At 51.6% G+C, this 21,877-nt stretch overlaps 1 protein-coding gene across 2 annotated transcripts in view; it reads left to right on the top strand.

Moving 5' to 3' along the window:
- LYPD1 (LY6/PLAUR domain containing 1) overlaps positions 1 to 21,877 on the top strand; it is a 99,069-nt gene that overhangs the window by 13,471 nt on the left and 63,721 nt on the right. Inside the window, exon 2 of one of the 2 annotated variants that reach the window (XM_089665502.1) lies at positions 1,783 to 2,332. The exons of the other annotated variant lie outside the window; for it this stretch is intronic. Coding sequence (XP_089521628.1) covers positions 1,896 to 2,321 — 426 coding nt within the window. The 5' untranslated portion in view covers positions 1,783 to 1,895 and the 3' untranslated portion in view covers positions 2,322 to 2,332. Of the gene's footprint in view, positions 1 to 1,782; positions 2,333 to 21,877 lie in introns of those variants that run through there. 2 annotated transcript variants of the gene reach the window in all.

Raw genomic sequence — 21,877 nt, 5'->3', positions numbered from 1 at the left:
ACTATCACCCTTCACTGTCACCATCACTGCCTACCTCGGCACCTCCACTACCAGCCATTATTATTCTAGCAGAACCATCACCAGGATATATGAATCCCCACAGAGACCTTAGAAATAAGTAGATGTGAGCCCTCGCCCTGTAAAACAACCCATTCAGTTTAAACTAGAAATGAAAGGCAGAACACGAGGATAGATATATATATATATATATATTTATATAACATTATAAATAACTTTTCCCTTCTTTATCAGTGATCACTTTTCCTCTGTTCTCATCAGCATAGAGAGGTGATGGAGGAGAAACAGCAGCACACTGACCTTCCCAGTGAATTGCTGTGCAGGGGGTAGGGGTGTCAGGATGAATCTGATGATTGGAGGAGAGCAGGCTGAGTTCCCAGCATAGCTAGAGAACTGACCATGCTGTACTCTCATGCCTAGTGTGGTCAGTGTGTAATAGGAAAACAGAGGGACTGTCAGAAACACCAGGGATTTCACACAATAGCAATGTTTCAGGGAGCTTGTCCCCTTTTCTCAAGTCATGTCCCATCGCATTTAGGGATGTGCTGACTGCTGTGATGACTTATTTATTTGATTGTATATTCATGAGAGATGTTTGCAGGAGGTCTCTGGTATGGTTGCAGCACCCACTTACAACCTGTTTTGAGCATATAATAAATAGGGTGTGGATTGACCATCCATGTTTACTAGCTGTCCTGAGCATCCCCACCGCTACTGGTATCTTCACCAATACTGTCACCATCATTGCCTTTCCCACCACTATCCCTGTCTGCCTGAAGACCAGCACCATTACACTTGCTATCACTGCCTTTCCAAAAAAAGGAAACACCAACATTGCCATCACACCTCCACCAATAGTGTTTTACCACCATCACTACATTGGCACCAGGTCACCCTACCACTTTCTCCATTACAATCATTGCATTCCTACAAACAACAACCCTTATTCTACCATCCCCTTCACATTGTCCATCAATGACTTCAGAAAACCAGCATCCCCAATCTCCCCATTACTGCGTTCCTGACCACCAACTACCTTACACCACCAACACAATTGCCTCCAATTCCTTGACACCAAGACTGTAACCACACCAAGATCTTCATTATCATCAGTGCTTTCACCTCCACTACCATTCCAGCTCCATCATTACTTTCAGCAGACCATCATTAGTACTTCAGCTGACTTCCATGCCATCCCCATCACAGTTACCTTTACCATTGCTGCCAGCATCAATCCACGACCACTATCACCGCCATGACCACCATGACCACCTTCACCGCCATGACCGCCATGACCACCATGACCACCTTCACTGCCATGACCGCCATGACCACCCCCACCATGTGTCTTATCCCAATGTCTTCATTTTCCATCCTATCGCCATTCCTAATAGTTATAATGCACTTCCTAGATGACACCACAAACACCCTCCAACCCCCACCAGCAATATCCTTGATCCTCATAATGTTTGGAGTAGAAGAAAGGTGAAGAGACAATTTTTTAAAACTATTATCTCGCCATTTAAATTGTTGTTGAAAATTGGAAACAAGAATCAAAAAGTCTTTATAAACCATAAATAATCTGGAGTCTCTGTAGGCAGGATTTTATGAGATTATTGGAACTGAGAGGAAACCCAATCAGAGAAGTTCTCAGAGCAGCCCTATTAATAGACAAGATGTTGCAATCCGTGTTTTCCATGAAAAAATACAAAACATTATTTTTAGACTTTCATGAATAGAACCAAAAATATTTTATGTTTATAGACCTTCTGAGAAAGTCAAGCTTAATCAAATATCCAGACAAGAAAAAATCTAGCAAGATGTAGCTGCATACACCACGGCTGCAGGAAACACTCAGCATGTCCGAGTGACACGGAATGTATGGACACATGGAGTATGGACACATGGAGTATGGACACACGGAGTACGGACATACAGAGTACGGACACATGGAGTACGGACACACGGAGCATAGACACACAGAGTACGGACACATGGAGTATGGACACGCGGAGTATGGACACACGGAGTACGGACACATGGAGTATGGACACATGAAGTATGGACACACAGAGTACAGACACACAGAGTACAGGCACATGGAGTATGGACACACGGAGTATGGACACACGGAGTACAGACATATGGAGTATGGACACACGGAGTACGAACACATGGAGTACAGACATATGGAGTATGGACACACGGAGTACGAACACATGGAGTACAGACATATGGAGTATGGACACATGGAGTATGGACACATGGAGTACGGACACATACTGTACAGCTCAGCAATATGAGCACTCATTTTTTAGGGTCAGTAGGGGCAGGGGGGACAATGCTGTGCCCTGCCATGGGTTCTCATCCAGGCAAGCTGAGGGGCTCTAGGGTCCATTTTTCATTCAAAAGAAACCATTTTTTTCAGTTTCCGCAAGTTAATAAAACCCAGTTTTGGGACTTGGAGTCTGGAGACTTCATAGAGACTTGGGAGGGATGAAGTCTCCAATCCTGGGAACAGGGATTTTACAAACAAAACCCTAATTGGACAGGTATGTGCAGGGTTTTTATTAGAGACAGGAGTAGGGTCCAGAGCTCTGCCCAGGAGTCAGGAGAGCTCCACCTAAAAGCCAGAGGATGTTTCTGCCCAGGAGTCAGGAGGGCTCCACCTAAGAGACAGAGAAGTTGTCTGCCCAGTACAGGAGAGCTCCACCTAAGAGACAGAGGAGGTCTCTGCATGGGAGAAAGGAGGGCTCCACCAAACAGACAGAGGGGGTCTCTGCCGAGGAGTCAAGAGGGCTCCACCAAACATACAGAGGGAGTCTCTGCCCAGGAGTCAAGAGGGCTCCACCTAGGAGACAGAGGAGGTTTCTGCCTCTCTGCCTAGCAGTCAGGAGAGCTCCAACAAAGAGACAGAGGAGGTCTCTTCCCAGGAGTCAGGAGGGCTTCACCTAAGAGACAGAGGAGTTTTCTGCCCAGTAGTCAGGAGAGCTCCACCTAAGAGACAGAGGAGGTAGCTGCATGGGAGTCAGGAGGGCTCCAACTTGGAGACAGAGGATGTCTCTGCCCGGGAGTCAGGAGGTCTCCACCAAAGAGACAGAGGTGGTCTCTGTCCAGGAGTCAAGAGGGCTCCACCTAGGAGACAGAGGTGGTCTCTGCCTTTGAGTCAGGAGGCTCCACCTGGGAGAGAGAGGAGGTCTCTGCCTCTCTGCTCAGCAGTCAGGAGGGGGCTCCAACTAAGAGACAGAGGAGGTCTCTGCCCAAGACTCAGGAGGGCTCCACCTAGGAGACAGAGGTGGTCTCTGCCCAGGAGTCAGGAGGGCTCCACCTAAGAGACAGAGGAGGTCTCTGCCCAGCAGTCAGGAGGGCTCCACTTGGGAGACAGAGGAGGTCTCTGTCCAGGAGTCAGGAGGGCTCCACCTAAGAGATAGAGGGGTCTCTGCCTAGGAGTCAATAAGGCTCCATCTAAGAAACAGAGGAGGTCTCTGCCCAGGAGTCAGGAGGGCTCCACCTAAGAGACAGATGATTTCTCTACCCAGGAGTCAGGAGGGCTCCAACTATGACACAGAGGTACTCCCTGCCCAGGAGACAGGAGAGTTTCACCCAGGAGACAGAGGTGGTTTCTGCCCAGGAGTCAGGAGGGCTCCACATGGGAGACAGAAAAGGTCTCTGCCCAGGAGTCAGGACGGCTCCAGATAAGAGACAGAGGAGGTCCCTGCCCAGGAGTCAGGAGGGCTCCACTTTGGAGACAGAGAAGGTCTGTGACCAGGAGTCAAGAGGGCTCCACCTAAGATACAGAGGAGGTCTCTGGCCAGGAGTCAGGAGGGCTTCACCCAGGAGACAGAGGTGGTCTTTGCCCAGGAGTCAGGAGGGCTCCACCTAAGAGACAGGGGATGTCTATGCTCGGGAGTCAACAGGGCTCCACCTAAGAGACAGAGGGGGTCTCAGCCAAGGAATCAAGAGGGCTGCATCTAAGAGACAGAGGAGGTCTCTGCCCAAGATTCAGGAGGGCTCCACCTAAGAGACAGAGGTGGTGCCTGCCCAGGAGTCAGGAAGGCTCCACCTAGGAGACAGAGATGGTCTCTGCCTGGGAGTCAGGAGGGCTCCACCTGGGAGACAGAGGAGGTCTTTGCCCAGGAGTCAGGAGGGCTACACCTAGGAGACAGAGGATGTCTCTGCCCAGGAGTCAACAGGGTTCCACCTAAGAGACAGGAGGGGTCTCTGCCTGGGTGTCAAGGGGTCTCCATCTAAGAGACAGAGGAGGTCTCTGCCCAGGAGTCAGGAGGGCTCCACCTAAGAGAAGGAGGACTTTTCTGCCCAGGAGTCAGGAGGGCTCCACCTAAGAGACAGAGGTGGTCCCTGCCCAGGAGTCAGGAGGGCTTCACCCAGGAGACAGAGGTAGTTTCTGCCCAGGAGTCAGGAGGGCTCCACATGGGAGACAGAAAAGGTCTCTGCCCAGGAGTCAGGAGGGCTCCACCTAAGAGACAGAGGTGGTCCCTGCCCAGGAGTCAGGAGGGCTTCACCCAGGAGACAGAGGTGGTTTCTGCCCAGGAGTCAGGAGGGCTCCACATGGGAGACAGAAAAGGTCTCTGCCCAGGAGTCAGGAGGGCTCCAGCTAAGAGACAGAGGAGGTCTCTGCCCAGGACTCAGGAGGGCTCTACCTAGGAGACAGAGGAGGTCTATAACCAGGGATAAGGAGGGCTCCACCTGTGAGACAGAGGGGGTCTTTTCCCAGGAGTCAGGAGGGCTCCAGCTAAGAGACAGAGGAGGTATATGACCAGGAGTCAGGAGGGCTCCACCTAGGAGACAGAGGACTTCTCTGCCCGGGAGTCAGAAGGGCTCCACCTAAGAGACAGAGGTGATCCCTGCCCAGGAGTCAGGAGGGCTTCACCCAGGAGACAGAGGTGGTCTCTGCCCAGGAGTCAGGAGGGCTTCACCCAGGAGACAGAGATGGTCCCTGCCCAGGAGTCAGGAGGGCTCCACCTGTGAGACAGAGGGGGTCTTTGCCCAGGAGTCCAGAGGGCTCCACCTAGGAGACAGAGGATGTCTCTGCCTAAGAGTCAGGAGGGCTCCACCTAGGAGACAGAGGAGGTCTCTGACCAGGAATCAGGAGGGCTTTACCAAGGAGACAGAGGTGGTTTCTGCCCAGGAGTCAGGAGGGCTCCACCTGGGAGACAGAAAAGGTCTCTGCCCAGGAGTCAGGAGGGCTTCACCTAGATGACAGAGGAGGTCTTTGCCCAGGAGTCAGGAGGGCTCGAGCTAAGAGACAGAGGAGGTCTCTTCCCGGGAGTCAGGAGGGCTCCACCTAGGAGACAGAGGTGGCCTCTGCCCAGGATTCAGGAGGTCTCCACCTAAGAGACAGAGGAGGTCTCTGTTCAGGTGTCAGGAGGGCTCCACCTAGGAGACAGAGGAGGTCTCTGTTCAGGTGTCAGGAGGTCTCCACCTAAGAGACAGAGGAGGTCTCTGTTCAGGAGTCAGGAGGGCTCAGCCTAGGAGACAGAGGAGGTCTCTTCCCGGAAGTCAGGAGGGCTCCACCTAGGAGACAGAGGAGGTCTCTGTTCAGGAGTCAGGAGGGCTCCACCTAGGAGACAGAGGAGGTCTCTGTTCAGGTGTCAGGAGGGCTCCACCTAGGAGACAGAGGAGGTCTCTGTTCAGGTGTCAGGAGGGCTCCGCCTAAGAGACAGAGGAGGTCTCTGTTCAGGTGTCAGGAGGGCTCAGCCTAGGAGACAGAGGAGGTCTCTGTTCAGGTGTCAGGAGGGCTCAGCCTAGGAGACAGAGGAGGTCTCTGCTCAGGTGTCAGGAGGGCTCAGCCTAGGAGACAGAGGAGGTCTCTTCCCGGAAGTCAGGAGGGCTCAGCCTAAAAGACAGAAGAGGTCTCTGTTCAGGAGTCAGGAGGGCTCCACCTAGGAGACAGAGGAGGTCTCTGTTCAGGTGTCAGGAGGGCTCCACCTAGGAGACAGAGGAGGTCTCTGTTCAGGAGTCAGGAGGGCTCAGCCTAGGAGACAGAGGAGGTCTCTGCTCAGGTGTCAGGAGGGCTCAGCCAAGGAGACAGAGGAGGTCTCTTCCCGGAAGTCAGGAGGGCTCAACCTAGGAGACAGAGGAGGTCTCTGTTCAGGAGTCAGGAGGGCTCAGCCTAGGAGACAGAGGAGGTCTCTGTTCAGGTGTCAGGAGGGCTCAGCCTAGGAGACAGAGGAGGTCTCTGCTCAGGTGTCAGGAGGGCTCAGCCTAGGAGACAGAGGAGGTCTCTGCTCAGGTGTCAGGAGGGCTCAGCCTAGGAGACAGAGGAGGTCTCTGTTCAGGTGTCAGGAGGGCTCAGCCTAGGAGACAGAGGAGGTCTCTGTTCAGGTGTCAGGAGGGCTCAGCCTAGGAGACAGAGGAGGTCTCTGCTCAGGTGTCAGGAGGGCTCAGCCTAGGAGACAGAGGAGGTCTCTGTTCAGGTGTCAAGAGGGCTCAGCCTAGGAGACAGAGGAGGTCTCTGTTAAGGTGTCAGGAGGGCTCAACCTAAAAGACAGAAGAGGTTTCTGTTCAGGAGTCAGGAGGGCTCCACCTAGGAGACAGAGGAGGTCTCTGTTCAGGTGTCAGGAGGGCTCCACCTAGGAGACAGAGGAGGTCTCTTCCCGGAAGTCAGGAGGGCTCAACCTAGGAGACAGAGGAGGTCTCTGTTCAGGAGTCAGGAGGGCTCAGCCTAGGAGACAGAGGAGGTCTCTGTTCAGGAGTCAGGAGGGCTCAGCCTAGGAGACAGAGGAGGTCTCTGTTCAGGAGTCAGGAGGGCTCCACCTAGGAGACAGAGGAAGTCTCTGTTCAGGTGTCAGGAGGTCTCCACCTAAGAGACAGAGGAGGTCTCTGTTCAGGAGTCAGGAGGGCTCAGCCTAGGAGACAGAGGAGGTCTCTTCCCGGAAGTCAGGAGGGCTCCACCTAGGAGACAGAGGAGGTCTCTGTTCAGGAGTCAGGAGGGCTCCACCTAGGAGACAGAGGAGGTCTCTGTTCAGGTGTCAGGAGGGCTCCACCTAGGAGACAGAGGAGGTCTCTGTTCAGGTGTCAGGAGGGCTCCGCCTAAGAGACAGAGGAGGTCTCTGTTCAGGTGTCAGGAGGGCTCAGCCTAGGAGACAGAGGAGGTCTCTGTTCAGGTGTCAGGAGGGCTCAGCCTAGGAGACAGAGGAGGTCTCTGCTCAGGTGTCAGGAGGGCTCAGCCTAGGAGACAGAGGAGGTCTCTTCCCGGAAGTCAGGAGGGCTCAGCCTAAAAGACAGAAGAGGTCTCTGTTCAGGAGTCAGGAGGGCTCCACCTAGGAGACAGAGGAGGTCTCTGTTCAGGTGTCAGGAGGGCTCCACCTAGGAGACAGAGGAGGTCTCTGTTCAGGAGTCAGGAGGGCTCTACCTAGGAGACAGAGGAGGTCTATAACCAGGGATAAGGAGGGCTCCACCTGTGAGACAGAGGGGGTCTTTTCCCAGGAGTCAGGAGGGCTCCAGCTAAGAGACAGAGGAGGTATATGACCAGGAGTCAGGAGGGCTCCACCTAGGAGACAGAGGACTTCTCTGCCCGGGAGTCAGAAGGGCTCCACCTAAGAGACAGAGGTGATCCCTGCCCAGGAGTCAGGAGGGCTTCACCCAGGAGACAGAGGTGGTCTCTGCCCAGGAGTCAGGAGGGCTTCACCCAGGAGACAGAGATGGTCCCTGCCCAGGAGTCAGGAGGGCTCCACCTGTGAGACAGAGGGGGTCTTTGCCCAGGAGTCCAGAGGGCTCCACCTAGGAGACAGAGGATGTCTCTGCCTAAGAGTCAGGAGGGCTCCACCTAGGAGACAGAGGAGGTCTCTGACCAGGAATCAGGAGGGCTTTACCAAGGAGACAGAGGTGGTTTCTGCCCAGGAGTCAGGAGGGCTCCACCTGGGAGACAGAAAAGGTCTCTGCCCAGGAGTCAGGAGGGCTTCACCTAGATGACAGAGGAGGTCTTTGCCCAGGAGTCAGGAGGGCTCGAGCTAAGAGACAGAGGAGGTCTCTTCCCGGGAGTCAGGAGGGCTCCACCTAGGAGACAGAGGTGGCCTCTGCCCAGGATTCAGGAGGTCTCCACCTAAGAGACAGAGGAGGTCTCTGTTCAGGTGTCAGGAGGGCTCCACCTAGGAGACAGAGGAGGTCTCTGTTCAGGTGTCAGGAGGTCTCCACCTAAGAGACAGAGGAGGTCTCTGTTCAGGAGTCAGGAGGGCTCAGCCTAGGAGACAGAGGAGGTCTCTTCCCGGAAGTCAGGAGGGCTCCACCTAGGAGACAGAGGAGGTCTCTGTTCAGGAGTCAGGAGGGCTCCACCTAGGAGACAGAGGAGGTCTCTGTTCAGGTGTCAGGAGGGCTCCACCTAGGAGACAGAGGAGGTCTCTGTTCAGGTGTCAGGAGGGCTCCGCCTAAGAGACAGAGGAGGTCTCTGTTCAGGTGTCAGGAGGGCTCAGCCTAGGAGACAGAGGAGGTCTCTGTTCAGGTGTCAGGAGGGCTCAGCCTAGGAGACAGAGGAGGTCTCTGCTCAGGTGTCAGGAGGGCTCAGCCTAGGAGACAGAGGAGGTCTCTTCCCGGAAGTCAGGAGGGCTCAGCCTAAAAGACAGAAGAGGTCTCTGTTCAGGAGTCAGGAGGGCTCCACCTAGGAGACAGAGGAGGTCTCTGTTCAGGTGTCAGGAGGGCTCCACCTAGGAGACAGAGGAGGTCTCTGTTCAGGAGTCAGGAGGGCTCAGCCTAGGAGACAGAGGAGGTCTCTGCTCAGGTGTCAGGAGGGCTCAGCCAAGGAGACAGAGGAGGTCTCTTCCCGGAAGTCAGGAGGGCTCAACCTAGGAGACAGAGGAGGTCTCTGTTCAGGAGTCAGGAGGGCTCAGCCTAGGAGACAGAGGAGGTCTCTGTTCAGGTGTCAGGAGGGCTCAGCCTAGGAGACAGAGGAGGTCTCTGCTCAGGTGTCAGGAGGGCTCAGCCTAGGAGACAGAGGAGGTCTCTGCTCAGGTGTCAGGAGGGCTCAGCCTAGGAGACAGAGGAGGTCTCTGTTCAGGTGTCAGGAGGGCTCAGCCTAGGAGACAGAGGAGGTCTCTGTTCAGGTGTCAGGAGGGCTCAGCCTAGGAGACAGAGGAGGTCTCTGCTCAGGTGTCAGGAGGGCTCAGCCTAGGAGACAGAGGAGGTCTCTGTTCAGGTGTCAAGAGGGCTCAGCCTAGGAGACAGAGGAGGTCTCTGTTAAGGTGTCAGGAGGGCTCAACCTAAAAGACAGAAGAGGTTTCTGTTCAGGAGTCAGGAGGGCTCCACCTAGGAGACAGAGGAGGTCTCTGTTCAGGTGTCAGGAGGGCTCCACCTAGGAGACAGAGGAGGTCTCTTCCCGGAAGTCAGGAGGGCTCAACCTAGGAGACAGAGGAGGTCTCTGTTCAGGAGTCAGGAGGGCTCAGCCTAGGAGACAGAGGAGGTCTCTGTTCAGGAGTCAGGAGGGCTCAGCCTAGGAGACAGAGGAGGTCTCTGTTCAGGAGTCAGGAGGGCTCCACCTAGGAGACAGAGGAAGTCTCTGTTCAGGTGTCAGGAGGTCTCCACCTAAGAGACAGAGGAGGTCTCTGTTCAGGAGTCAGGAGGGCTCAGCCTAGGAGACAGAGGAGGTCTCTTCCCGGAAGTCAGGAGGGCTCCACCTAGGAGACAGAGGAGGTCTCTGTTCAGGAGTCAGGAGGGCTCCACCTAGGAGACAGAGGAGGTCTCTGTTCAGGTGTCAGGAGGGCTCCACCTAGGAGACAGAGGAGGTCTCTGTTCAGGTGTCAGGAGGGCTCCGCCTAAGAGACAGAGGAGGTCTCTGTTCAGGTGTCAGGAGGGCTCAGCCTAGGAGACAGAGGAGGTCTCTGTTCAGGTGTCAGGAGGGCTCAGCCTAGGAGACAGAGGAGGTCTCTGCTCAGGTGTCAGGAGGGCTCAGCCTAGGAGACAGAGGAGGTCTCTTCCCGGAAGTCAGGAGGGCTCAGCCTAAAAGACAGAAGAGGTCTCTGTTCAGGAGTCAGGAGGGCTCCACCTAGGAGACAGAGGAGGTCTCTGTTCAGGTGTCAGGAGGGCTCCACCTAGGAGACAGAGGAGGTCTCTGTTCAGGAGTCAGGAGGGCTCAGCCTAGGAGACAGAGGAGGTCTCTGCTCAGGTGTCAGGAGGGCTCAGCTAAGGAGACAGAGGAGGTCTCTTCCCGGAAGTCAGGAGGGCTCAACCTAGGAGACAGAGGAGGTCTCTGTTCAGGAGTCAGGAGGGCTCAGCCTAGGAGACAGAGGAGGTCTCTGTTCAGGTGTCAGGAGGGCTCAGCCTAGGAGACAGAGGAGGTCTCTGCTCAGGTGTCAGGAGGGCTCAGCCTAGGAGACAGAGGAGGTCTCTGCTCAGGTGTCAGGAGGGCTCAGCCTAGGAGACAGAGGAGGTCTCTGTTCAGGTGTCAGGAGGGCTCAGCCTAGGAGACAGAGGAGGTCTCTGTTCAGGTGTCAGGAGGGCTCAGCCTAGGAGACAGAGGAGGTCTCTGCTCAGGTGTCAGGAGGGCTCAGCCTAGGAGACAGAAGAGTAGAGCTGATGAATGTGTATTTGTTTAGTGGAAGAGAAATGCTGTAACTCTCCCAGGAGAGGAAACTCGATGTATTTTGTTGAACGTTTAAAAAAAGTGAGCAGGAAAAACTGCAAAGAGATTGAAAATTTCCTATTAATGCAAGGATACGTGTAATCTGGGGGATGGTATATATATTGGACCTGTAATCTGGGGGACGGTATATATATTGGACCTGTAATCTGGGGGACGGTGTATATATTGGACCTGTAATCTGGGGGACGGTGTATATATCGGACCTGTAATCTGGGGGATGGTGTATATATCGGACCTGTAATCTGGGGGACGGTATATATATTGGACCTGTAATCTGGGGGACGGTATATATATTGGACCTGTAATCTGGGGGACGGTGTATATATGGGACCTGTAATCTGGGGGACGGTGTATATATTGGACCTGTAATCTGGGGGACGGTGTATATATCGGACCTGTAATCTGGGGGACGGTGTATATATCGGACCTGTAATCTGGGGGACGGTATATATATTGGACCTGTAATCTGGGGGACGGTGTATATATCGGACCTGTAATCTGGGGGACGGTGTATATATCGGACCTGTAATCTGGGGGACGGTGTATATATCGGACCTGTAATCTGGGGGACAGTGTATATATCGGACCTGTAATCTGGGGGATGGTGTATATATGGAGCCTGTAATCTGGGGGACGGTGTATATATGGAGCCTGTAATCTGGGGGACGGTGTATATATGGAGCCTGTAATCTGGTGGACGGTGTATATATCGGACCTGTAATCTGGGGGACGGTGTATATATCAGACCTGAAATCTGGGGGACGGTGTATATATCGGACCTGTAATCTGGGGGATGGTGTATATATCGGACCTGTAATCTGGGGGATGGTGTATATATCGGACCTGTAATCTGGAGGATGGTGTATATATCGGACCTGTAATCTGGGGGATGGTGTATATATCGGACCTGTAATCTGGGGGACGGTGTATATATTGGACCTGCAATCTGGGGGATGGTGAATATATCGGACCTGTAATCTCAGGGATGGTGTATATATCGGACCTGTAATCTGGGGGACGGTGTATATATCGGACCTGTAATCTGGGGGACGGTGTATATATTGGACCTGTAATCTGGGGGATGGTGTATATATATGGAGCCTGTAATCTGGTGGACGGTGTATATATCGGACCTGTAATCTGGGGGACAGTGTATATATCAGACCTGTAATCTGGGGGACGGTGTATATATCGGACCTGTAATCTGGGGGACGGTGTATATATGGAGCCTGTAATCTGGTGGACGGTATATATATCGGACCTGTAATCTGGGGGATGGTGTATATATTGGACCTGTAATCTGGAGGATGGTGTATATATCGGACCTGTAATCTGGGGGATGGTGTATATATCGGACCTGTAATCTGGGGGACGGTGTATATATCGGACCTGTAATCTGGGGGACGGTGTATATATCGGACCTGTAATCTGGGAGACGGTGTATATATGGATCCTGTAATCTGGGGGACGGTGTATATGTGGAACCTGTAATCTGGTGGACGGTGTATATATATAACATGTAATCTTGTGGACGGTGTATATATGGAATCTGTAATCTGGTAGACGATGTATATATATAACATGTAATCTGGTGGACGGTGTATATATGGAATCTGTAATCTGGTGGACGGTGTATATATATAACATGTAATCTGGTGGACGGTGTATATATGGAATCTGTAATCTGGTGGACGGTGTATATATATAACATGTAATCTGGTGGACGGTGTATATGTGGAACCTGTAATCTGGTAGACGATGTATATATATAACATGTAATCTGGTGGACGGTGTATATATATAACATGTAATCTGGTGGACGGTGTATATATATAACATGTAATCTGGGGGACGGTGTATATATGGAATCTGTAATCTGGTGGACGGTGTATATATGGATCCTGTAATCTGGGGGACGGTGTATATGTGGAATCTGTAATCTGGTGGACGGTGTATATATATAACCTGTAATCTGGTGGACGGTGTATATATGGAACCTGTAATCTGGTGGACGGTGTATATATGGAACCTATAATCTGGGGGATGGTGTATGTATGGAACCTGTAATTCTGGTCGAAGGTATATATGGAACCTGTAATCTGGGGGAAGGTGTATATGTGGAAACTGTAATCTGGTGGAAGGTGTATATATGGAACCTATAATCTGGGGGATGGTGTATGTATGGAACCTGTAATCTGGTGGAAGGTATATATGGAACCTGTAATCTGGGGGAAGGTGTATATATCGGACCTGTAATCTGGTGGACGGTGTATATATTGAACCTGTAATCTGGTGGACAGTGTATATGTGGAACCTGTAATCCATGGGATGGTGTATATATGGCACCTGTAATCTGGTGGACTGTATATATATATGGATCATGTAATCTGGTGGACGATGTATATGTGGAACCTGTAATCTGGGGGACGGTGTATATATCAGATCTGTAATCTGGAGGACAGTGTATATATCGGACCTGTAATCTGGAGCACAGTGGATATATGGATCCTGTAATCTGGTGGACGGTGTATATATGGATCCTGTAATCTGGTGGACGGTGTATATATGGATCCTGTGATCTGGTGGACCGTGTATATAAGGATTCTGAAATCTGGTGGACGGTGTATATATCGGACTTGTAATCTGGTGGACGTTTTATATATCGGACCTGTAATCTGGTGGACGGTGTATATATCGGACCTGTAATCTGGTGGACGTTTTATATATCGGACCTGTAATCTGGTGGACGGTGTATATATCGGACCTGTAATCTGGTGGACGGTGTATATATGGATCCTGTAATCTGGTGGACGGTGTATATATGGATCCTGTAATCTGATGGACGGTGTATATATCGGATTTGTAATCTGGTGGACGGTTTATATATTGGACCTGTAATCTGGGGAATGGTGTATATATCGGATCTGTAATCTGGGGAATGGTGTATATATCAGACCTGTAATCTGGGGGATGGTGTATATATCGGACCTGTAATGTGGGGGACAGTGTATATATCGGACCTGTAATGTGGGGGACGGTGTATATATGGAACCTGTAATCTGGGGATGGTGTATATATCGGATCTGTAATCTGGGGAATGGTGTATATATCAGACCTGTAATCTGGGGGATGGTGTATATATCGGACCTGTAATGTGGGGGACAGTGTATATATCGGACCTGTATTCTGGGGGATGGTGTATATATCGGACCTGTAATCTGGAGGATGGTGTATATATCGGACCTGTAATCTGGGGGACGGTGTATATATGGATCCTGTAATCTGGGGGATGGTGTATATATCGGACCTGTAATCTGGAGGATGGTGTATATATCGGACCTGTAATCTGGGGGATGGTGTATATATCAGACCTGTAATCTGGGGGACGGTGTATATATCAGACCTGTAATCTGGGGGATGGTGTATATATCGGACCTGTAATCTGGGGGATGGTGTATATATCGGACCTGTAATCTGGAGGATGGTGTATATATCGGACCTGTAATCTGGGGGATGGTGTATATATCAGACCTGTAATCTGGGGGACGGTGTATATATCAGACCTGTAATCTGGGGGATGGTGTATATATCGGACCTGTAATCTGGGGGATGGTGTATATATCAGACCTGTAATCTGGGGGACGGTGTATATATCGGACCTGTAATCTGGGGGATGGTGTATATATCGGACCTGTAATGTGGGGGACAGTGTATATATCGGACCTGTCTTCTGGGGGATGGTGTATATATGGATCCTGTAATCTGGGGGACGGTGTATATATCGGACCTGTAATCTGGGGGACGGTGTATATATCGGACCTGTAATCTGGGGGACGGTGTATATATCGGACCTCTAATCTGGGGGACGGTGTATATATCGGACCTGTAATCTGGGGGACGGTGTATATATCGGACCTGTAATCTGGGGGACGGTGTATATATCAGACCTGTAATCTGGGGGATGGTGTATATATCAGACCTGTAATCTGGGGGACGGTGTATATATCGGACCTGTAATCTGGGGGACGGTGTATATATCGGACCTGTAATCTGGGGGACGGTGTATATATCTGGCCTATTTTTCTGGAGGCTCTATATATGGTGTATATATCGGACCTGTAATCTGGAGGATGGTGTATATATCGGACCTGTAATCTGGGGGATGGTGTATATATCAGACCTGTAATCTGGGGGACGGTGTATATATCAGACCTGTAATCTGGGGGATGGTGTATATATCGGACCTGTAATCTGGGGGATGGTGTATATATCGGACCTGTAATCTGGGGGACGGTGTATATATCGGACCTGTAATCTGGGGGACGGTGTATATATCTGGCCTATTTTTCTGGAGGCTCTATGGCCTTTTGTCAGGACCTGAGAGGGTATTTAGGTCCTCCTCATTCCAGTGTTTTGCTGCAGCCAGATCTTGTTCCTGCCGTGTACCCAGCACCCCACGCCTGGTTCCTGCCCTGTACCCAGCACCCCACGCCTAGTTCCTGCTCTGTACCCAGCACCCCACACCTGATTCCTGCCCTGTACCCAGCACCCCACGCCTAGTTCCTGCCCTGTACCCAGCACCCCACGCCTGATTCCTGCCCTGTACCCAGCACCCCACGCCTAGTTCCAGCCCTGTACCCAGCACCCCACGCCTAGTTCTTGCCCTGTACCCAGCACCCCACGCCTAGTTCCTGCCCTGTACCCAGCACCCCACGCCTAGTTCCTGACCTGAACCCAGCACCCCACGCCTAGTTCTTGCCCTGTACCCAGCACCCCACGCCTAGTTCCTGCCCTTTACCCAGCAATCCACAACTAGTTCCTGCCCTGTACCCAGCACCCCACGCCTAGTTCCTGCCCTTTACCCAGCAATCCACAACTAGTTCCTGCCCTGTACCCAGCACCCCACGCCTAGTTCCTGCCCTGTACCCAGCACCCCACGCCTGATTCCTGCCCTGTACCCAGCACCCCACGCCTAGTTCCAGCCCTGTACCCAGCACCCCACGCCTAGTTCTTGCCCTGTACCCAGCACCCCACGCCTAGTTCCTGCCCTGTACCCAGCACCCCACGCCTAGTTCCTGACCTGAACCCAGCACCCCACGCCTAGTTCTTGCCCTGTACCCAGCACCCCACGCCTAGTTCCTGCCCTTTACCCAGCAATCCACAACTAGTTCCTGCCCTGTACCCAGCACCCCACGCCTAGTTCCTGCCCTTTACCCAGCAATCCACAACTAGTTCCTGCCCTTTACCCAGCACCCCACGCCTAGTTCCTGCCTGTACCCAGCACCCCACGCCTGGTTCCTGCCCTGTACCCAGCACCCCACGCCGAGTTCCTGCCCTGTACCCAGCACCCCACACCAAGTTCCTGCCCTGTACCCTGCACCCTGTCTGGTGTTAGTCGGGGATTCTGTCTGGTATTAGTCGGGGATTCTGTCTGGTATTAGTCGGGGATTCTATCCGGCATTAGTCGGGGATTCTGTCTGGTGTTAGTCTGGTATTATGTCCGGTATTAGTCGGGGATTCTGTCCGGTATTAGCCGGGGATTCTGTCTGGTATTAGTCGGGGATTCTGTCTGATGTTAGCCGGGGATTCTGCCTGGTATTAGTCGGGGATTCTGCCTGGTATTAGTCGGGGATTCTGTCCTGTATTAGTCGGGGATTCTGTCCGGTGTTAGTCTGGTATTATGTCCGGTATTAGTCGGGGATTCTGTCCGGTATTAGCCGGGGATTCTGTCTGGTATTAGTCGGGGATTCTGTCTGATGTTAGCCGGGGATTCTGCCTGGTATTAGTCGGGGATTCTGTCTGGTGTTAGTCGGGGATTCTGTCCGGTATTAGTCGGGGATTCTGTCTGGTGTTAGTCGGGGATTCTGTCTGGTGTTAGTCGGTGATTCTGTCTGGTATTAGTCGGGGATTCTGTTCGGTATTAGTCGGGGATTCTGTCCCGTATTAGTCGGGGATTCTGTCTGGTGTTAGTCGGTGATTCTGTCCGGTATTAGTCGGGGATTCTGTCCGGTATTAGTCGGGGATTCTGTCTGGTGTTAGTCGGGGATTCTGTCTGGTATTAGTCGGGGATTCTGTCTGGTGTTAGTTGGTGATTCTGTCTGGTGTTAGTCAGGGATTCTGCCTGGTATTAGTCGGGGATTCTGTCCGGTATTAGTCTGGTATTATTTCCGGTATTAGTCTGGGATTCTGTTCAGTATTAGTCGGGGATTCTGCCTGGTATTAGTCGGGGATTCTGTCTGGTGTTAGTTGGGTATTATGTCTGGTATTAGTCTGGGATTCTGTTCAGTATTAGTCGGGGATTCTGCCTGGTATTAGTCGGGGATTCTGTCTGGTGTTAGTCGGGGATTCTGTTCAGTATTAGTCGGGGATTCTGCCTGGTATTAGTCGGGGATTCTGCCTGGTATTAGTCGGGGATTCTGTCTGGTGTTAGTCGGGGATTCTGCCTGGTGTTAGTCGGGGATTCTGCCTGGTATTATTCGGGGATTCTGCCTGGTATTAGTCGGGGATTCTGTTCGGTATTAGTCGGGGATTCTGCCTGGTAATATTCGGGTATTATGTCCGGTATTAGTCGGGGATTCTGTCCGGTAATATTCTGGGATTCTGTCCGGTATTAGTCGGGGATTCTGTCCGTTATTAGTCGGGGATTCTGTCTGGTATTAGTCGGGGATTCTGTCTGGTATTATTCTGGGATTCTGTCCGGTATTAGTCGGGTATTATGCCTGGTGTTAGTCGGGGATTCTGTCCGGTAGTAGTCGGGTATTATGCCTGGTATTAGTCGGGGATTCTGCCTGGTATTAGTCGGGGATTCTGTCTTGTATTAGTCAGGGATTCTGTTCGGTATTAGTCGGGGATTCTGTCCGGTAGTAGTCGGGTATTATGCCTGGTGTTAGTCGGGGATTCTGTCTTGTATTAGTCGGGGATTCTGTCCGGTATTAGTCGGGTATTATGTACGGTATTAGTCGGGGATTCTGTCCGGTATTAGTCAGGGATTCTGTCTGGTGTTAGTTGGGGATTCTGTCCGGTATTAGTCTGGTATTATGTCCGGTATTAGTCGGGGATTCTGTTCAGTATTAGTCGGGGATTCTGCCTGGTGTTAGTCGGGGATTCTGCCTGGTATTAGTCGGGGATTCTGTCTGGTGTTAGTCGGGGATTCTGTCTGGTGTTAGTCGGTGATTCTGTCTGGTGTTAGTCGGGGATCCTGTCTGGTGTTAGTCGGGGATTCTGTTCGGTATTAGTCGGGGATTCTGTCCTGTATTAGTCGGGGATTCTGTCCGGTATTAGTTGGGGATTCTGTTCGGTATTAGTCGGGGATTCTGTCTGGTGTTAGTCGGGGATTCTGTCTGGTGTTAGTCGGTGATTCTGTCTGGTTTTAGTCGGGGATTCTGTTCGGTATTAGTCAGGGATTCTGTCCTGTATTAGTCGGGGATTCTGTCCGGTATTAGTCGGGGATTCTGTTCGGTATTAGTCGGGGATTCTGTCTGGTGTTAGTCGGGGATTCTGTCTGGTGTTAGTCGGTGATTATGTCTGGTTTTAGTCGGGGATTCTGTCTGGTTTTAGTCGGGGATTCTGTTCGGTATTAGTCGGGTATTATGTCTGGTATTAGTCGGGGATTCTGTCCGGTATTAGTCGGGGATTCTGTCTGGTGTTAGTCGGGATTCTGTTCGGTATTAGTCGGGGATTCTGCCTGGTATTAGTCGGGGACTCTGTCTGGTGTTAGTCGGGGATTCTGTCTGCTGTTAGTCGGGGATTCTGTCCGATATTAGTCTGGTATTATGTCCGGTATTAGTCTGGGATTCTGTTCGGTATTAGTCGGGGATTCTGTCTGGTGTTAGTCGGGGATTCTGTCTAGTGTTAGTCGGGGATTCTGTCTGGTGTTAGTCGGGGACTCTGTCTGGTGTTAGTCGGGGATTCTGTCTGCTGTTAGTCGGGGATTCTGTCCGATATTAGTCTGGTATTATGTCTGGTATTAGTCGGGGATTCTGTCCGGTATTAGTCGGGGATTCTGCCTGGTGTTAGTTGGGGATTCTGCCTGGTGTTAGTTGGGGATTCTGTCTGGTGTTAGTCGGGGATTCTGCCTGGTGTTAGTTGGGGATTCTGCCTGGTGTTAGTCGGGGATTCTGTCTGGTATTAGTCGGGTATTATGTCCGGTATTAGTCGGGTATTATGTCCGGTGTTAGTCGGGGATTCTGTCCGGTGTTAGTCGGGGATTCTGTCCGGTGTTAGTTGGTGATTCTGTCCGGTATTAGTCGGGGATTCTGTCTGGTGTTAGTCGGGGATTCTGTCTGGTGTTAGTTGGTGATTCTGTCTGGTGTTAGTCGGGGATTCTGCCTGGTATTAGTCGGGGATTCTGTCTGGTGTTATTCGGGGATTCTGCCTGGTATTAGTCGGGGATTCTGTCTGGTGTTATTCGGGGATTCTGTCTGGTATTAGTCGGGGATTCTGCCTGGTGTTAGTCGGGGATTCTGTCCGGTATTAGTCGGGGATTCTGTCCGGTATTAGTCGGGGATTCTGTCCGATGTTAGTCGGGGATTCTGCCTGGTATTAGTCGGGGATTCTGTCTGGTGTTAGTCGGGGATTCTGTCTGGTGTTAGTCAGGGATTCTGTCTGGTGTTAGTCGGGGATTCTGTCCGGTGTTAGTCGGGGATTCTGTCTGGTCTTAGTCGGGGATTCTGTCCGGTTTTATTCGCGGATTCTGCCTTGTATTAGTCGGGGATTCTGTCCGGTATTAGTTGAGAATTCTGTGTAGTATTAGTCGGGGATTCTGTCTGGTATTAGTCGGGGATTCTGTCCGGTATTAGTTGAGAATTCTGTGTAGTATTAGTCGGGGATTCTGTCTGGTATTAGTCGGGGATTCTGTCTGGTGTTAGTCGGGGATTCTGTCTGATGTTAGTCGGGTATTATGTCTGGTGTTAGTCGGGGATTCTTCCTGGTGTTAGTTGGGGATTCTGTCTGGTGTTAGTCGGGGATTCTGTCTGGTGTTAGTCGGGGATTCTGTCTGGTGTTAGCTGGGGATTCTGTCTGGTGTTAGTCGGATATTATGTCCGGTGTTAGTCGGGGATTCTGTCAGGTGTTAGTCGGGGATTCTGTCTGGTGTTAGTCGGGGATTCTGTCTGGTGTTAGTCGGGGATTCTGTCTGGTGTTAGTCGGGGATTCTGTCCGGTATTAGTCGGGGATTCTGTCCGGTTTTAGTCGGGGATTCTGTCTGGTGTTAGCTGGGGATTCTGCCTGGTGTTAGTCGGGAATTCTGTATGCTGTTAGTCGGGGATTCTGTCTTGTGTTAGTCGGGGATTCTGTCTGGTGTTAGCTGGGGATTCTGTCTGGTGTTAGTCGGGGATTCTGTATGCTGTTAGTCGGGGAATCTGTCTGGTGTTAGTCGGGGATTCTGTCTGGTGTTAGTCGGGGATTCTGTCCGGTGTTAGTCGGGGATTCTGTCTGGTCTTAGTCGGGGATTCTGTCCGGTTTTATTCGCGGATTCTGCCTTGTATTAGTCGGGGATTCTGTCCGGTATTAGTTGAGAATTCTGTGTAGTATTAGTCGGGGATTCTGTCTGGTATTAGTCGGGGATTCTGTCTGGTGTTAGTCGGGGATTCTGTCTGATGTTAGTCGGGTATTATGTCTGGTGTTAGTCGGGGATTCTTCCTGGTGTTAGTTGGGGATTCTGTCTGGTGTTAGTCGGGGATTCTGTCTGGTGTTAGTCGGGGATTCTGTCTGGTGTTAGCTGGGGATTCTGTCTGGTGTTAGTCGGATATTATGTCCGGTGTTAGTCGGGGATTCTGTCCGGTTTTAGTCGGGGATTCTGCCTGGTGTTAGTCGGGAATTCTGTATGCTTTTAGTCGGGGATTCTGTCTTGTGTTAGTCGGGGATTCTGTCTGGTGTTAGTCGGGGATTCTGTCTTGTGTTAGTCGGGGATTCTGTCTGGTGTTAGTCGGGGATTCTGTCTGGTGTTAGTCGGGGATTCTGTCTGGTGTTAGCTGGGGATTCTGTCTGGTGTTAGTCGGGGATTCTGTCAGGTGTTAGTCGGGGATTCTGTCTGGTGTTAGCTGGGGATTCTGTCTGGTGTTAGTCGGATATTATGTCCGGTGTTAGTCGGGGATTCTGTCAGGTGTTAGTCGGGGATTCTGTCTGGTGTTAGTCGGGGATTCTGTCTGGTGTTAGTCGGGGATTCTGTCTGGTGTTAGTCGGGGATTCTGTCCGGTATTAGTCGGGGATTCTGTCCGGTTTTAGTCGGGGATTCTGTCTGGTGTTAGCTGGGGATTCTGCCTGGTGTTAGTCGGGAATTCTGTATGCTGTTAGTCGGGGATTCTGTCTTGTGTTAGTCGGGGATTCTGTCTGGTGTTAGCTGGGGATTCTGTCTGGTGTTAGTCGGGGATTCTGTATGCTGTTAGTCGGGGAATCTGTCTGGTGTTAGTCGGGGATTCTGTCTGGTGTTAGTCGGGGATTCTGTCCGGTGTTAGTCGGGGATTCTGTCTGGTCTTAGTCGGGGATTCTGTCCGGTTTTATTCGCGGATTCTGCCTTGTATTAGTCGGGGATTCTGTCCGGTATTAGTTGAGAATTCTGTGTAGTATTAGTCGGGGATTCTGTCTGGTATTAGTCGGGGATTCTGTCTGGTGTTAGTCGGGGATTCTGTCTGATGTTAGTCGGGTATTATGTCTGGTGTTAGTCGGGGATTCTTCCTGGTGTTAGTTGGGGATTCTGTCTGGTGTTAGTCGGGGATTCTGTCTGGTGTTAGTCGCGGATTCTGTCTGGTGTTAGCTGGGGATTCTGTCTGGTGTTAGTCGGATAATATGTCCGGTGTTAGTCGGGGATTCTGTCAGGTGTTAGTCGGGGATTCTGTCTGGTGTTAGTCGGGGATTCTGTCTGGTGTTAGTCGGGGATTCTGTCTGGTGTTTGTCGGGGATTCTGTCCGGTATTTGTCGGGGATTCTGTCCGGTTTTAGTCGGGGATTCTGTCTGGTGTTAGCTGGGGATTCTGCCTGGTGTTAGTCGGGAATTCTGTATGCTGTTAGTCGGGGATTCTGTCTTGTGTTAGTCGGGGATTCTGTCTGGTGTTAGCTGGGGATTCTGTCTGGTGTTAGTCGGGGATTCTGTATGCTGTTAGTCGGGGATTCTGTCTGGTGTTAGTCGGGGATGCTGTCCGGTATTAGTCGGGTATTATGTCCGGTATTAGTCGGGATTCTGTCTGGTATTAGTCGGGAATTATGTCCGGTATTAGTCGGGGATTCTGTCCGGTATTAGTCGAGGATTCTGTCTGGTGTTAGTCGGGGA

The sequence above is a fragment of the Staurois parvus genome, unplaced genomic scaffold, assembly GCF_062004578.1.
Source record: "Staurois parvus isolate SC_StPar_1 unplaced genomic scaffold, SC_StPar_1.0 ptg002221l, whole genome shotgun sequence".
Lineage (NCBI taxonomy): Eukaryota > Metazoa > Chordata > Amphibia > Anura > Ranidae > Staurois > Staurois parvus.
Note: the sequence above shows the minus strand (reverse complement) of the source record. Positions and strands in the feature narration are given on the sequence as shown.